Source organism: Crassostrea angulata, chromosome 8 (assembly GCF_025612915.1).
Source record: "Crassostrea angulata isolate pt1a10 chromosome 8, ASM2561291v2, whole genome shotgun sequence".
Classification (NCBI taxonomy): domain Eukaryota; kingdom Metazoa; phylum Mollusca; class Bivalvia; order Ostreida; family Ostreidae; genus Magallana; species Magallana angulata.
The window spans coordinates 32295103-32313588 of record NC_069118.1 but is presented as its reverse complement, the minus strand read 5'-3'; the positions used below and the strand labels follow the sequence as shown (position 1 = coordinate 32313588).

Here is an 18486-nt window from a genome sequence, read left to right as displayed (position 1 = left end):
TACAGACAAGATACATTTCTATTCTAAACAATTCATTTTACATTTCAAAAGTTGTACATGTAATCCTTTTGGAAATAAAACATCCGTGATTACATACAATGACAAAATTTGTAAACAGTTATCTTCATAAATTACTACAGGTCAAACATACTCTGCAGTAAAATGAAAATACACACAACTAAATATAGCACACTGTCAATAAATATATCATTTTAATTGCGCGTCTGGCTTTCTTGTTAAGTGCAGACCACGGAATCCAAACTTTGGTAAAATTTTGAAGAAATTTAAATTGATTGTACCATACGAATCCAAAAGTGCAGACATTGATAACCAAAACGTACATGTAAATACATCATTCTTGGAGCCGAAGACAGATACCGCATTTATACCGGGCGCTGTGCGGTTTTTTTGGTTCGGAATTACGGACTGTTTTCTTTGTAGCGAACATACGACATTCCGCGGCGGTATGTCCGGTCTGGAAACATATCTGGCACTTTGCTTGAGACTTTGGAGAACCGTGCCCGGTCCAATTACAGCTTCGTTTCAAGTGTCCTGCTCCCCCACACGCGTGGCAGGTAGACAAATCCCGGTCACGTCCAGTCCGCGGTCTAGAAGTTGGTGCCTCTAGTTTTTCTAGACGGTGACTGATGTCGCGCAACATGCTAAAGAGGTGTTGATTATGGCCCTGGTTAGTGTTCGACTCTGCTGGCTGTACGGCTGCGACCATTGGTGCTGTGGCGGAAAGGGATCTATATCCATAGGCCTCGCCTAACTTTGCTTGTTGCAAAGCATCCTTGAAAGATTTAACGGACGCTAAAATCACTGTTTTGTCCTCGTACAGGGCGTTAACATTGTTTTGTTTTTTTAACTCAATAAATTAACGCAAAAATAGTCCAAAAGAAGCACAATACGAATTTAGATTCTCCACCATGTTGTGATTACGTAATATTGGTTACGTAATGTAACGTAAATAAAAATATCCAGTTTTAAAATTTAGAATTTATTAAAGTTCAAAATCACTCAATTAAAGAAACATCATTTTAAAAAGAAATCCAAAGTGAGAGTGTTAAATAATTATCAATCCCGCATGTCTCATCTTTGACAACTCCTCCCCTTTCTCTATAAAGGACCAATGAAATAACTCCAAGATGGAACCAAAATTTGGGGAACGCTCAAAGACATAAATTCTCAAAACAGGATACAGGAGGGAATTACCATAATAAATTCAAAGACACGCCAGTCTAAGATCTGACCATCAATCAGATAAACGAAAATAAACAAATGGCAATAAACAGGGGAGCACTGTGAGAAATGGATAAGGGAGAGGAGGGAGATGTCAACATGAGAGATCACAAACAGATGCGGCAATGTATTTCTAAAATGATCAAACAAATTAAATTTCAAACATAAAATACCACTCGTTTTACAAAAGGAAATTAATTCAATATGAATGAAATATATAATAAAGTTGTCTTTATCAATAAAATATACGTATGTATATAACAGCGGGGTCAGCCTATATGTCGTGGGGGTTATGATAAACGTGCATTTTTCTTTTGTAAATCTTCTCATTTATGTGAAAAAACTAAATTTCCAACAAGTTCAACAAGTTTAATCATTTTAATAACACATCTTCTAGGAAAATATCCATCACAACACCCCCCCCCCTCTTCCGGGATTTAAAAAAAAAAATTTAAATTAAAGAAATAGTGATTTAAACTTGAATGTAAATTATTTTGAGTTTTTACATTAAACAATGAAAATACATGTGTGTTTCTAATTATACATGTATATGAATTTAGAAGACATTATTATAAATTTTGAGACCAAATTTCACTTCCGGTGACTTCGGGTTTTTACTGCGATCATTTCAATCGGGCAAAAGTGAAAGTAGAGAAGTAGAAAGTTTCCGGTGAGGAAAAATACTTCATTCTAGCAGTTTCCAGCTATCTAAGATTAGTTTGCATCGTAAGGGAATTGTATAAGTGTCCGGTAAGTTCCAATTCTATATTTATGATGATAGATTTGCATTAAATTTGAGTAAATTAATTTGTCATGCATGTGACATAACTATATACCGAAGATGTAGGTATGCACTCTTTAACACGTAGAAGCCTACCATGTTGGTTAGTACTTAATCCACAGAACCATAATCAAAATTGAATGAAATTATCAGTATTCATTTTAAGTAGATATTTACTATAGTATAATATTTATTTATTAATACTATTGAAAAAATAGATCAATATGTTGGGGTGGGGGTTGATATTGAATGACAATGAATGTTGGGGGGGGGGGGGGGGGGGTGTTGGTCTTTAGGCTGTACAGATGTGTTGTGCATGAAGATGCATTATTGTTGCCTATCTGCTCTCTCTCTCTCTCTCTCTCTCTCTCTCTCTCTCTCTCTCTCTCTCTCTCTCTCTCTCTCTCTCTCTCTCAGTTTTAAACATATGGCTGCTTTTGACATGGAATTGCAAATGTTGGGGATAGTGTTTGATACATGTAGAATTAAATTTCAAAACATTTCATTCTAGATAACATGTAACTTGAAATGGAACTAATCTTCAAAGAATAAAACACAACAATGAGCCACACTTGATGCATTAAGTAAAATTCATTTTTGTAACTACATTGTTCAAGTTTAAAGGAAGGAACCTGTAAAAACGTATACCTTGGCCAGTATTTTACATGCAGATAATTTAGAGTATTAGATACTGAGAAACTTCATATTCATTTTACATATTTCACAGACTTAGTGGGTATTTTTTGTTCTTCTGGATTTTGAACTCTCTTCCGCAGGATATGTCTTTTATTAAATTTTGTTAAATTTGTTACCATGGTAACAATATAGAAGAGTAAAAAGAAAAACTCCTTATAAGCAAGTTTCTTTTCCCTATGACACATATTTAATGAGTTAAGTCATTGTGTATTTGTTCCGAAATTAGGCTTAAATAAAAGTTCAGCAAATATTACACTTATGTGAGTAAAAACAACTCATCACTATGATGTCATATACATGTAGGTGAGGTAATCTCAAGCTAGCATCAAAATAGAGCAAAAACTGAATTGAGGGCCTCACATTATAGAGTCTTATACCTTTATTTTTTATAAACCAATACCTACATGTAATACCTTGATGGATAGGGAAATTCCTATACTTTTTTTATTTTACCTTTTTTGTGGTATTTGAAAACAATTCTTTTTTGTAATTAAAGAAAAACTTGTGATATTTATGACAAAAATTTTATGAAATTAGACAAATAAATTGAGCTTTTTCATAAGTATATGAACAAAATAAATTTGGTAAATATTGAATGTTTATGTTTTATTGTATTTTAATCCTTGAGATTAAAGTTTTCTGAATTTATGCTATTTGAAGAGCACCGATTGCAAATGAGCTATGTGTTGTTTAGGTAAATTATGACTGGACTGTTTCTTCAGATTTCATGCATGTGTATCAATGCTGCAAAATCCATAATTATGCATTTAATTTTTCCAAATTTGGAATCATGGTTCTGTAGTCAGCGTCTAGAGTGAATATATCAGCTAAGAATTGTAAATAAGCACAATGCCTGTTTTATATGATTTATAATTTCTGTTACTTTCTGTAAACTGCAGTAAAAATTACAATATTGTAAAAACTATCTCATAAATAATAAAAAAAAATATACTGAAAAAATTTAATCTATAAGGGGGTCATTATTTTGGCGTTCTATCAATGTGTGTAGATTAGAAATGGCTGGCACCTCTCTTATTTTGCTATCAATGGCACATACAAAATTAGCCCAGATTTCCTCTGAAATTTCGTAGAACATCAAACAGCGACCCGATTATAGTGCATCGGACCGTCCAAACTGCCCCAAAAATATACAGCAGCTTATCCAGAAAGTTGGTTTTATCATCGTAAACCAAAAAAGCTTCTATGTAATACGAATTTTGTGTAAAATGAGTTATTTAGACGCTTGTATGGTATACAGAATCTATAAAATTATGCCCCTAAAACGCCAATATTAAAGTGAAATATGAATTTAGCTATGATTCAGCACCCGCATTAGTTTTATTAGAACCTGACAATGCTAATTTATATGAAAATGCACGCCAATTCTTTAAAATTGAATAATATAACGGCAGTTTTTCAACCCCTCCCCAAAAAGGCAAGGTTCCCTAAACTTGTACATGTATATATTCTCCGGTGGTCATGATATAAACAAGTTTGCTATGTCTTGTGAATAGACTTGTATATTTGCACAAATTAGAACCAAGAAAATCATTCAAAATTAACACACCATGAAATTGCATACAGTATAACTTTAAACATATTTTCATAAATCAGAGGCCACCGCGAGCACCATGGTTTTAATAATCGCTCATAACTTTTTGATGTAGCTACAGAATTCAGTAAAACTTTCCACATGTGTTCCGCAATAAATGTTTTTTTGTTTTCAGATTTTATTTTTGCGAGTGTAAAATAATAGATTACTTGCAGGCTATGCCTGTCCACTTCTCAAAAGAGAATACTTGACATGTGGATTTCGTTTGATTCGAGTCATGGTTGTTAACGGAAGGATGCAACTGTCCTCATGCATCAACAGTTAACTTAAATTTAAAATGGAATTAAAGGACAGAAATTAGTTTGTTTACTCCTATTAGCAATAACAGTTTTAAAAAATAGAGCAGTTGTTATTTATAGAAAATGGACAGTGAAATAGATTCATACAATATTTTCTATAATAGCAAAAATACACGCGTTATGATTTTTTTTCTTAGCAGGGGGTATCAATTGTGAGCTTGCTCACAGTACCTCTAGTTTTTATTTAAATACTGTTTTAGAAACCATTTTCTGTAAAATTTCTTTGAATTTCTTAATTGTTTTTATTAAGATGTGAATTGAGGATATATTTTACTTACTCAATTATTTTTAGCTTGAAATAATTTACTAGTCTTTATGATTTCATTTGTAGGTAGTTGTCCTGACTAACTCAAATTTGGAGGAAAAAATCCGAATTGGAGAGATCTGCCACAAGAACAACATTAAATTCATTTCTGTTGATTCCAGAGGACTGTTTGCGTAAGTTTTAATTTTGTTGGACTTAAGCTGATATTCGTTTATTGTATGAAATGGTTTGCCTTATTTATGATAACCTTATTTTCTGCAAGCTTTATCTCCAAGCGAATAGTTAAGATAAAAGTGCACTTATACAATACAAGTTCATTTTATAAAATTTACATTTCTATCAGTAAACTTCATTGAAAGAGCTCAGCTCTTTTCTTGAAAATTGTCAGGTTTTCCATAGTAAAAATTTCCATGATTTTAAAAAGGCATTCAGTATGTGATGAAAATTCAGGCAAAGAATGAATACCATTGGTGTATGAAGCTCCTTGTTGGTTGTTCCTTGTCAGTCATAGTCGCTATAGTAACTAGGACTAAGGCTCATTGTCGGGTTATAGTATATTAATGTGGGGGTTTTGATTTTTGGCAGGGAGCTGTTTTGCGACTTTGGAGATAATTTCGTGGTGAATGATGTGGATGGGGAGGAGCCCATCTCAAACATGGTGGCATCCATCACTAAGGTAAGGCAGACCCAGACAGATTAAAAAAAGACCCTATTCCTAGCTGGTGGTGCAGGGTTTGACATACAGTAAAAGACATTCTGATCAGGGTGAATGTGAAACACTAAATAATTTCAAAATAATTTAACTTAAAATTGATTGTTCCTTATTCAAACTTGACATTTTTTTCTCATGATGTCTGTGGAGAATGAAATTAAAAAAAAAAAAAAAAATTCACAGCACTCTATTATGTAAAGATGAAAAAAATAAAACAAAAAGAAACTGTTCAAATGATGCAGGCTGAACAATTTGATCTATTTTTAGGATAAGGAGGGCGTGGTCACTTGTTTGGACGAAGCCCGCCATGGATACGAGGACGGGGATCATGTCACTTTCACTGAGATACAGGGAATGACTGAGCTTAATGGGTGTAAACCAATCAAAATCAAAGTGCTATGTAATTCTCCCTCGGTTTATTTCCTTTAAAACGTTTGAATCAATTTACTTCAGAACATATGGATTTCCTACTTCATCTATATGTACACGTGTATGTTGAAAAGAACAGTTTTTGATCAACTTTTGGGCTGTACCAATTTAATATTTGAAGATACATGTACGTATTAAAGAAAAGTTTTTGTTGTTGTTGTTATCTGATAAATGCTTTGTTAATTGCAGGACCGTACACTTTTAGCATTGGAGATACAAGCAAATTTTCCAACTATGAAAGAGGGGGAGTTGTTTCCCAAGTCAAGACACATAAAACAATTCACTTTGTAAGTTTATACAACTGTATAATGTGTCAGTTTATTTTCTTCCAGCTTTTTCCTTTTGATTTTTTTATTAATGTTGTTTCAAAATTAGGGTTCAATTTTGTAACTAAGGAATTGAATAAAAAAAAAATTGTCTACCTTACAACTCATTACTGATTTTTATTTCTTTGTGCATTCAGAAATCCATCAAGGCTGCTATGGATGCCCCCGAGTTCCTCATGACAGACTTTGCTAAGTTTGACCGCCCCGGTCAGTTACACATTGGTTTCCAGGCTCTGTATGAATTCCAGAAACAGAAAGGACAGCTGCCTCGTAGTCGATACAAGGTCAGTTTTAATTATATTCATAGAAACAATACTTTTATACTTCCAAATTCCAATTTTTTCTTCAAGAAACAATAACTTAAAACTTTCAAAGTCCAATTTTTTGGGGGTGAGTAATTAAAACTAACATATTTTGCTTGTTGTTTATAGAACAGAAACCTTAGAGGTTTAAGAAAGTGAATCAGTAAAATTTTGATTTTGAAGCTTTTTTCTCTCTTCTTATTAAGGCTGATGCTGATGAATTCCTTAAAGTTGTGAAGGCCTTGAATGAGAAGTCACCAGCTAAAGCGGATGAGCTGGACGAGAATGTAATGAGAGAGATGGCTTACACCTGCCGTGGAGACTTGTGTCCATTGGCAGCCATTATGGGAGGGGTGGCAGCTCAGGAGGTCATGAAGGTAAGGTCAAATGTCATATGATGATTAAAACTTTTTTTTTGTCTTGTAAATATGCACTTGATTGAAGCTTTGTTCTATTAAAATTATTTTACATGTATCAAGAATTAGTAAAAAATAATAAATTGAGCGCATAATGGAGGAGATATAAATATATTGACCCCCCCCCCCCCATGGCATGGCATGTCTACATGCAACTAAATATTTCAGTACAATCTGCAGAAATTGTCATCTCTTCTACAGAAAAACCTTTAAGGCTCTTTAAGCATTGGAATGTGATATTCCATTTGCTTTGTCATGTGACTGTTTAAACCCATATGAAAATGTCTGATGATGACGATAATGAGGTGTAATAAGATGAGTTGATCTTGTTGTTTTCAGGCCTGCTCGGGGAAGTTCCACCCAGTGTGTCAGTACATGTACTTTGATGCCCTGGAGTGTTTACCAGAAGACAAGGACACCTCTCTAACAGAGGAAAACTGTAAACCAGTAAGTAACTGTTGTAACCGTAAATCATTGAGTACTTGTAGTAACTAGTAAACAAGTAAGTAACTGCTGTAACCGTAAATCATTGAGTACCTGTAGTAACTAGTAAACCATTAAGTAACTGCTGTAACCGTAAATCATTGAGTACCTGTAGTAACTAGTAAACCAGTAAGTAACTGCTGTAACCGTAAATCATTGAGTACCTGTAGTAACTAGACAACCAGTAAGTAACTGTTGTAACCGTAAATCATTGAGTACCTGTAGTAACTAGTAAAAACATAGAATAAACAGCTCAAATTGATGCAAAATTGTCACTTTATAAGTATTTATCTATTGTCAGATTTAAAATCAAAACATTTTTTTTGACTTTCAGACCAATAGTCGATATGATGGACAAGTAGCTGTATTTGGGTCAGATTTCCAGGAGAAGATGGGAAACCTCAAATATTTCTTGGTAAGTGCTGTTGATTTCTTTTGAATAACAGATTACAGTAATTGGATGATATGATATAAGTTATTGATATAATGCATACAATGTAAATGTTTATTTACAATTGTTACATCTTTGAGCAATGTGGAAACAGTTTATGATAAGACTGGTAACTTTGTTAAAGATTTTTACACATGAAGTATTTGAAGTGCTTGAATGAAGATATTTGAAGTGTAGTAATGTTAGAATTGTTTTGTAGGTGGGAGCTGGTGCCATTGGATGTGAAATGTTAAAGAACTGGGCCTTGATGGGTCTGTCTGCAGGAGAGAATGGACATATATATGTGACAGACATGGACATCATTGAGAAGTCCAACCTTAACAGACAGTTCCTGTTTAGGCCCTGGGACGTACAGGTCAGTATATATACATGCTCTGAGAGAGAGAGAGAGAGAGAGAGAGAGAGAGAGAGAGAGATTGTTTATAGTATGAATATAAGCTTAAAAATAAGATATCGTTGGAGTTTCATTTAAGAGGCCCAGGGGCTGACAAATACATTTTTTAAGCACTTGCCCTCGGGCAAGTGGCAAGGCAAAATTTACTTGCCCTACCTCAATATCTACTAGCCCACCCAAATTCTTTATTGTGATTAAAAATAAACAATACAAATACCGTACGATGGTTTTGCCCTTCACTTTAAATTTTTCCACTTTTAATACTCAGTACTCTTCATAAAATATATAGTTCTTCCTCTTGGTTTTCTCGAGAGTTTGTTAAAAAATGAACACATAACATGTTGATATTTAGTTGGATTTGTTTTAAAGGTAAAAAAACAAACATTTTATTAACAGTTTTGGATGTTTTGATAATTTCTGTCACCTTAGGTGAATGTCCGAGATAATAGGTCACAAGCGCACACGTCTTCACGGCCATGATTTCACTAAGGCCGCAGAGGTGTTAAAAATAAAGGAAAAAAACCACGTCAAAATCCTGTTGTGGTGTATAATTTTAACACCCTTAGATCATGAAGAATTTTCTAGAAAAAAGTGTGTATTATGTTCGGCAAAATACGGTACTTTCATTTTCAGTACATATGCGAAAGTTTAAAAAGTCACTTGCCCACGAGCAAGTCCCTACCGATTTTTTACTTGCCCGATCGGAAAAACCACGGGTGTCGGGCAATCGGATTTTTCAGCCCCTGAGGCCCATACCAATAGGAGATGTATTACTATTAGATTGCTCATTATACTTTATTTATCCACGAAATTTTGTTTTAGAAACCTAAATCCTCAACAGCAGCCTGTGCTGCCAAACACATGAATCCCTACATAAACATCACCTCCCAGGAAAACAGGGTGGGGCCCGATACAGAGAACATCTACACTGACGATTTCTTTGAGAAGCTGGATGGTGTGGCTAATGCCCTCGACAATGTGGATGCAAGTGAGTTACTTGTTTTAAATTTTTTTTTCAACAAAATTGTATGCAAAGAACATAAATGGTACAATAATATTTCAGCAAACACCTGGTACTGTAATATTTCAGCAAACACCGTTGATTTAAGAATTTTAAAAAAATTTAGATGATTTAAAGGGGCATGGTCACGATTTTGGTCAAATTTATTTTTCTGTTTTTATTATCTACAATGATTTATGTATGCATTTCTTATGATAAAATAAAATTTGAGAGTGAGTCGTAGAGTTATAAGCAAGATACAGCGCTCACAATTCTTTGTCGTGTAAACAAGGCTCGTGCCCTGTTATTGTTTTCATAGGTTCAATATACCAGTAAAAATCTTTTTCAAGCTGATACGTCTATTTTATAATTCATTTTAAGCATAAATAAACAGTTCCTAACGTTTAACACATTCTTTTTAGGTCTAAAACTAGAATTTTCACTTCAACATTCAAAATGTAAACAAAAGCTTTGTTTATATAGCAAAGAATTGTTAGCTCTGGAACTCGCTTATATCGCAACGAATGACACTCAAATTTTGGTTGCCTATTAAAAATGCTTTACTGAAGCATTGTATATATTAAAATCGGAAAAATAATTTTTGACCAAAATCGTGACCATGCCCCTTTAATATTCATGCATCAACAGTACATGTGTATATGAAAAAAATATTAAAATGCTTATGAACATTTAATAAAAACTGCATAATGCATAATTTAGTACAGTATGTTGTATTGAATAATAATCAATATGGGCTTGTTTTATTGCCCAGGATTGTACATGGACAGGAGATGTGTGTATTACAACAAGCCCCTGCTGGAATCAGGGACCCTGGGCACCAAGGGCAACGTACAGGTGGTCATTCCCAAACTGACCGAGTCTTACTCCTCCTCGCAGGACCCTCCCGAGAAATCCATTCCTATCTGTACCCTCAAGAACTTCCCCAACGCCATCGAACACACACTACAGGTAGGGAATTCCTGTAGAGATCCCCAGTCAAGTTTCTGTTGGAAGTCTAAGGATTGTGTGTAGAGTGCTAAGTTCAAGGTTGAGAGAACTTGATAAAAGGAAAAGCCTATAAATATTAGATTTTTTAGAAGAAAAAAATTTGTTGTGCTAAAATTATGAGAAAATGAGACTAAAAAGGTTATTTTTTATTTTGTAACTTGATGAAGCTCCTCAATGTCATTGAAACTACATTATTTTTGTAATAATTTTTTTTTTTAAAAGAGTGAATGTTCATGTGTGTATTTACCACAATGCATGTACAAATTTGATGTTTTGAAGCATGAAGTTGTGAAAGATCAAAACCTTCTAAACATGCAAAAATCTACAAATTGTTCCGCTGCTAATGCAATGCTATTCAAACAAGGTCTTTCAATTAATTCTGTGAGTCAATTCACAATAACGGTAATTACATATTTTCAATGCAGTGTACATACAGTACTCGCAATGATGATGTCACTCAAGTTGGGAACCACATCAGGATAATATACACCAATATACCAAATTTGGCCAATCTATACTTTTTTCAAAAATTTCCATAGAATATGGCTTAATTGCTGCCCTATTAGTTAAACTTTTAGATATATTATCCCTTTAATACTGTATAATTTGTGTTTTTGCAGTGGGCCAGAGACCAGTTTGAGGGACTGTTCATCCAGCCAGTAGAGGGCGCCCTTCAATATGCCACAGATCCTAAATTCCTGGAGAGGACTGCCAAACTCCCAGGCACACAGCCAGTAAGTCAAAACCAGGGGCATTTGTGATTTTCGTCCATTGAACATTCAAATTATCTTCATGTGCACAAGCCAATGTTGCATGAATATGCAAATCTCAGTTTCTTCCAACAGAAAATGGGGATACATTGAAGAATTTGTGCCCTTTTTTCTTCCATAAAGGGTATCAATCGCCCTATTCATAATGAAATTTCTCCATGTTGTAATAAATATCCAATATAGTAGTATTTTTTTGTGTGATTAACGTTTGGTTTGCCTTGTGTACATATAGGTGGAGACACTACAAGGAATTAAGAAGGCCATCGTTGACGAGAGACCAACCAGTTTCCAGGACTGCGTGACTTTTGCCAGGAATCTGTTCCAGGAGAACTATAATAACAACATTCGTCAGCTTCTGTTCAACTTCCCTCCTGATCAGGTCTGTGTTGTTGATAGTGATTTATACACAGCTATTTCTTTTTATTGAATTGTCTTTATGCATGTACATGTACACTTATGAAAATCCATTGTCAGCTTATAATCTGATGGAAACCAAATTGCATAACAATCCTTCATAATAAAACTTAGGAAAAATTAGCATAATTGAAGAATGGGAGGGGGACAGAAAAGTTCCTGAAATTGTCATCTTAAGGTCAGACAACACGTTCCTCGAGAATCTTTTTTGTATCTCCTCGTAATAAAGAGTTCCAATAAAAAAATTTAATTTTATAATTACTTTAAAAACGATCAAAATTTATTAATAATTGGTTATATGTCCAGATGGTCGAGTGGTTAGAACCGTGGACGCTCACTGCCAGAAGCTGGTTCTAAAGGTCGTGAGTTCAAAGCCCCGCCCCGGCGGAGATATAGTTCTATTATAGTGAATTTTGATGTGCTGTAGATGTATTTATTTTTATATCAGCAATTCAAGTGTATTTTCAAGAAGATTATATAGAAAAATGCATACTCTAGTATTTTGCAGAAATGCCTGGTAAGGTACCCTAATTTTTTGCAAGAAAGCTTGTCAAAGTAGTTGTAAACCATTAACAAATTCCTAGAAAAAGTTATCTTAAATTGAGAAACGTGTCGTCTGACCTTAAGGATATGTCATGTGGAAATGGCATCAGAGAGCGTTTGTGTAACCTTGATGTTAATAACAGGAAAGATTTGTGTGAATTTTAAGAGCTAAAATAAACAAATTAAGTATAGTACATAATGATGTATGGTTATTTTATATATTATCAAATCCTCTACAAACTTAATAGAATAGTGTTAAGAGTTTTGTCATAGATATTAGAAAGGTAGAATAACTTGTGTTTGGTTGATTTTTTTGATCAGGTCACAAGTTCCGGAGCTCCATTTTGGTCTGGTCCAAAAAGATGTCCGCATCCACTGGAGTTTGATGTAAATAATGTAAGTTCAGTCTGTGATCTTCCTCTAACTATTATTTTGTATCTTAATTGAATTGTCAGTAATGTTTACCCTGCAATTCGATTCTCTGCAGGAAAAAATCTTTGTCTTATTTTGTCCTCTTTATTGCAGACCACCCATTTCGACTATGTTATGTCTGTAGCTAATCTCAGGGCTCAAATGTATGGCATCAAACAAGTTCGGGATCCAAAGGCTATCTGTGATATGGTGTCAAAGGTCAAAGTGCCCGAGTTTAAACCTAGGTCAGGGATAAAGATTGAAGTGACTGATGCTGAAATGGAAAGAAACCAAGGAAACCTAGGTTTGTTGACAAAATCTGTTGTGTGTGTTGCAAACTCCTTGTGATAGATAAAGGATTTTTTTTTATATTTTTTCCCCACGTTTACACGAACATGCCTGTATTTTGGGATTTGAAGAAAAAAGATATTGCCTAAAATGATTTGATCTATTGTTTCTATGATGAAATAGATTTATTTCAGTCATTTTAACCCAAATACAGTAAAACACAGTTATAGCGAACACACTTATAATGAATTGACACACAGCGAAGTGATTTTCACTCCCCGCGACTATATTACATGTTGTAAACTTGACGGATATGACGAATTACGCTTATAACGAAGCAAAATCGCCCGTCCCTGGTGCTTCGTTATAACTGTGTTTTACTGTACATAAAGGACAACATCTTTTCACATTTATGCCCCCAGAGATGTAAGAAAAGGGTGGTTTTTTTTAATCTCCTCTTTGCATGCTTTTGAAATAAAACAACAAACCAGGTCTTAAATTGAACATCAAGGTCAAAGATGAATGGTCGAATTTAAGATCATTCATCTAGTTAATGGTCAAATTTTTCACATTTGCTTACTATAGAAGGGATACTTTTTCATGAATTTTAAAGAGGCTTGGAGAAATTGTATAATTATTTTTCCAAATGCAGATGTTGATGCTGTGGAAAATCTACAAAAGGACTTACCCCCTGTGGAGAAAGTAAAGGCCATGAAATTAGTTCCTATCGAGTTTGAGAAAGATGATGATACTAATTTCCACATGGACTTTATTGTGGCTGCTTCCAATTTGAGAGCCGCCGAGAACGATGAAATTCCACCAGCAGATCGACACAAGGTATGCTTAGGGGAATTAATGAATTAAAAGTAGATATGGTTGATTCATATGTATATGTTCTCACAGTTAATGCAAAGTGTACATGTTAGTCAGTTCTTTAGATACTTGACATTAATGAAATGTCTGAAGCATATGTAAGAATCCAACTGTATGTGACAAATGTTTTAAGTCTGTATATACATGTACATATCATTAGGCTGTTTTGATTGGGTCTTGGTGTGGATTTTGGGGTTGGACCGATCTTAATATTTTTATATACCACGTACTAAAGAAAGATATATGCTGTTTATCAAATGATCAAGAATGATATGTGCAACGGCCTAATTTCTAAAAGAAAATGTTGAGAAAACTAATTTGTTTTTCATTCAATGTTTCAGAGTAAGTTGATTGCTGGAAAGATCATCCCAGCCATTGCTACCACCACAGCACTCATCACAGGCCTAGTGGCTGTAGAACTCATCAAGGTATGTCATGTCGTGAAGGGATTATAGCCACTTGTGCTTTGAGTGCAGGTTATGTTTTATGGCAAAAATTGTGCATTTACATGTTCATTTTGATTTTGTTTGACCTACATTAGCTAGGGAAAGGTTTGTGTCCTTTTCTAAAGGAAAACTATACGTTCCAAGGATATTCATGATCAGATCTGGAGGGAGACTAAATATAAAAAATAAACATTGGATCCCCCATCCCTTGTATAATAAAAAGGGGGGCTTTAACTTTTGAGCATTTTGTTGAATATGAAAATTATATTCAGTAAAATTTTCTGTCATTGGAGAGGGAAAAAGTAGATCCACCCTCTCCCCTGGAAAAAATTCTGGATCCACACCAGATCTAAAATATTTCGGCATGCATTTGTTGTAAAATGTTTTCGATGTATGGTTATTACCACTTTTACAATATTAAAGTTCTCTTTTACAGCTTGTACAAGGACCTAATAAATTAGAAAGCTACAAGAATGGATTTGTAAATCTGGCCTTGCCCTTCTTTGCTTTCTCAGAACCAATAGCAGCACCCAAGAACAAGGTAACAAATTCAATCTGAACATTAAAAACTGTGATACGCCTCTGTGTGCTCTTTCTCAAATACATGTGAATGTATATGTTTGTACTTTATTATTTTAGTATTATGACACTTACTTCACATTATGGGACCGATTTGAAGTTCAAGGAGAGATGACACTACAGGAATTTTTAGATTATTTCCAGGTAAACTAGTCTGTTATTATTAGATAAATGTATGGACCCATGATTGTCTGTCAAAGCTGGAATTGATTCCATATATCCAGAAATGAGCGTTCTTTAAACATTTGTTAGCTGTCCATAAATAGTATTGGACTCTGTGACTCTGGGTCAGACACTTTGATGTTACCTTGATAATTATGATGTCTGTATACCTTTGTAGAAAGAATACAAACTGGAGATCACCATGTTATCACAAGGCGTGTCCATGTTGTATTCATTCTTCATGCCCCCCGCCAAACGACAGGAGCGATTGGGACTACCGTAAGTTAATCATGTTTTTGTGTTCTGAATTATTCAGGTCTTGGAAGAGTAAAAACATTCATGGCAGAATGTCAACTAGACACAAATATTCTCAAGACAAAAATAATGAACTTAATATAGAGATTTCGGTGAAACTGGATGTTTATAGCTCAGAGTAGATGGGGGTATTCTTGTATCAAGACTAGTTTAAGAAATTTTGTTTAGTAAAATGAACTATTTTAACAAACATTCAATTCATTATACATTACACTACAGTTCTCGGCTTGTGTCAGAAGAATCAATTGACATTCAATAATATCTCAAGCAATAATAGAAAGATCAACTTTATTTTAACTTCATATATGAAGATTTTTATGCATTCTTATTTTTATCAAAATGATGTATTGAATTGCAGATTATCAGAAGTAGTTAAAAGAGTCTCCAAGAAGAAGATTCCTAGTCACGTAAAAGCTTTAGTGCTGGAGCTGTGCTGTAACGATACGGAGGGAGAGGATGTAGAAGTTCCGTACGTTAAATACAATCTACCACAGTCGTAATGTAAACACTGCCCTAGAGACCGCAATAGGTACCCCCACGAGTGGTGACCAGACACTGGACATTCTCATATTGAGAGACTTATCAACAAACAAACAGTCGGACAAACGGATGACTGATGCACAGTCAGTGAAGTGCAATGAACATAATTACAAAGATTTTTCTTCTTTTTGACTGTTGTATATTTGTATTTCTGAATGATGTAATATTAACTTGTGGACTTATGTAAAGGAAAACAAACAATAATTTGATTGTTTTACTATAGTATTCTCTGTACACAGACAGGTTTGGTAGTGTGCATAATAATTTATTCTGTCTTTATCAAAACTTCCAAAAAAAAAGAAATAAATGAATAGAATCATAAAAGATTAACAAGTTGTTTTTTATTTTCTGAAAAGACTTCGTTTTCAACGAGTATTTTAATTTGGAATGTGAATCTTACCATTAAAGGGTGGATTTGGGTTTTTAGCTGACATTAACTTAAAGTTCAAATGAGAATTTCTCATCACCTATTATCCGTTCATCTATCCGTAAACTTTTCACATTTTCGACGTCTTCTTTAAATCACTGGGCCAAATTTAACTAAAGTTAACTTAGTACAAAGCATCTTTATGGGAAGGGAATTCTAAATTTTTTAAATTAAGCACAGAACGATTTTTAAAAGGGAGATAATTACAAAACAGTAAAAATAAGGAGTGTGTCTTAAAATGTTTAAATTTGTTCTGAATAACTTCAATGCTCAATAATCATGACTCTGGACCAATACTGCAGCCTGAAGAGGTTTCAAAATTCAATATGGAAAAACATAAGGAAGGTGTTCAAAATTCTTCCCAAGAACTACAATGCTACAATTTGTGAGATTACAATGCATGTATCCTAAGATCATGTAGATTCTAGATTGTTAAAATTGTGACCCGGCCCCGGACCAATACTGGGGCCCCTCAGAGAAATTCAAAGTTTAAAATAGAAATATATAGGGAAAATCTTTTTCTAAAGAAATACAATGCTACATTTTGTTATTTTACTATGTATAAGCATATTCATATCCTCATATTAAAGTCACAGTGACCTTTTCCCTTTTTTCATTGTCATTTATTCTTCTGTTTACAATTTTGTTATTTGTGATATGCCGAGACCTATGAAAAGATTGCTCATTGGATGCATCTTAGATCTTGGGGTATGATGTCCAAAAAAATATATGCTTCTTTTAAAGTTTTGTTTAAAATGTTGTCAAATCTTGCACTATAAGAGAGTCCAAAAATATTTTTCATATTTAAACATTTTGAAATAGGATGACACAAGAAATATTGTTTAAGTGAGATATCGCATATGGACCTCTTGTTTTTTGGGTGTTTTTTTTTTTTTTTGGGGGGGGGGGGTCAAAAGAAAACTTTCAAAGAGACAGTAAAATTAGAATGCAGAATTTGTAATATGATTGATCAGAACATTTCTAATGTTTTTTTTTTCTAATGAGTTTACTATAACCACTTTTTGATACTGATTTAAAAAAATTGATTTCATTATCATAATGATACCTACTGCAATATTAAATAAAAATACAATCATATATGATCATATATACATACAGGAGTTGAAATACAGCAAAGACTTTTCCTATAACCAGTTGACACAATAAAACAGGTGCCCCAAATTACATAACCTCTGCTCGAAACATACAAAGCAATGTTTTTCTTGTACATTAAACAGCTGTTAAAAACAGTTAAGGATGACGTTTACTCAGAATGAAAAAAAAATCCACTGATGATAATGAAAAACCATCTATTGTGTGTTATAGACCTTTGCTTGTATTGTTATTTTTCACTTTCAGAAAAGTAGGTCAATGACCTACTTTTTGAGTTAATGGCCATTGAATATTCATTGAAAATTCAAGAAAAATCCCATAAAATTTTACACTACGTATGAAATTTTCTTAATTATAAAAATATTACAAATAATTAAACACTTTAAAAAATAAGATACAGTTAACGAATGGTAGTGGCACTAAATAAGTACACAACATTAAGATTTCAGCATCAATTTTTAAAAATAATTCAGTCCGAATTTCCTCTATCAGTTTTCAAATCCCTACCCATTTTTGATTCAATTTTACAAAAAATTGAATGATGATAATACAAAAAAATTTATGATATTGAACTACTTATATTGACCTTATTCTGTTGGCATAAAATTTATATGAGGTCAATGATCAAAATTTTAAGATATGATGCCTTTTATCGTTTTTAAGCATTTTTCAATATTATTATTATTCGTGCCATAAGATTATTTTAATGAATAAGTGAGGTAAAACCAACGGAAAATATGCAAAATTACGTAGACTTAAATATATAATCCTAACTTTTAATATTAGACTACTGCCAAGAAACTTTTAGCAGAAAACAGAATTTGCAAAATTTAGTCCGAATTTCCTCTGTTTGGCTAAAAGTCAATTTTTGTTTGAGCATAATTCCATAATAAAGTAAAACTATTGAATGTTTTGTCAATAATAATCCATTTCATAAATACTTTTTGTGTTTAGAACAAATTTTACTCATTACATTGAACTTTTTAACAATCGGAATTTGTGAACTCAAACCCTGAGTAAATAACACCCTTAATTAAATATATAGAAAATATATGTGTCAGAAATGTTCTATTAATGCTGATAAATGGCCCATGTCAATTTAAGCCCTTAAAATATCCTTTAATTTATAAATAATTAATATATTATGATAATATAGAAGTTTTAGATATACATGTATGTACATGTAATA

General features: G+C 33.4%; 1 protein-coding gene across 1 annotated transcript; it reads left to right on the top strand.

The window, feature by feature from the left end:
* Positions 1-4961: 4961 nt before the first annotated feature.
* LOC128158751 (ubiquitin-like modifier-activating enzyme 1) lies at positions 4962-16001 on the top strand. Its single transcript, XM_052821709.1, has 21 exons — positions 4962-5068; positions 5481-5571; positions 5875-6007; positions 6226-6323; positions 6500-6646; positions 6871-7041; positions 7420-7527; positions 7898-7978; positions 8214-8369; positions 9231-9396; positions 10181-10377; positions 11037-11150; positions 11419-11565; positions 12465-12539; positions 12669-12858; positions 13495-13679; positions 14057-14143; positions 14598-14702; positions 14801-14884; positions 15081-15181; positions 15576-16001. The coding sequence occupies exons 5-21, from the start codon at positions 6518-6520 to the stop codon at positions 15715-15717; spliced, it is 2238 nt and encodes a 745-aa protein (XP_052677669.1). The 5' UTR covers positions 4962-5068; positions 5481-5571; positions 5875-6007; positions 6226-6323; positions 6500-6517; the 3' UTR covers positions 15718-16001.
* Positions 16002-18486: the final 2485 nt, after the last annotated feature.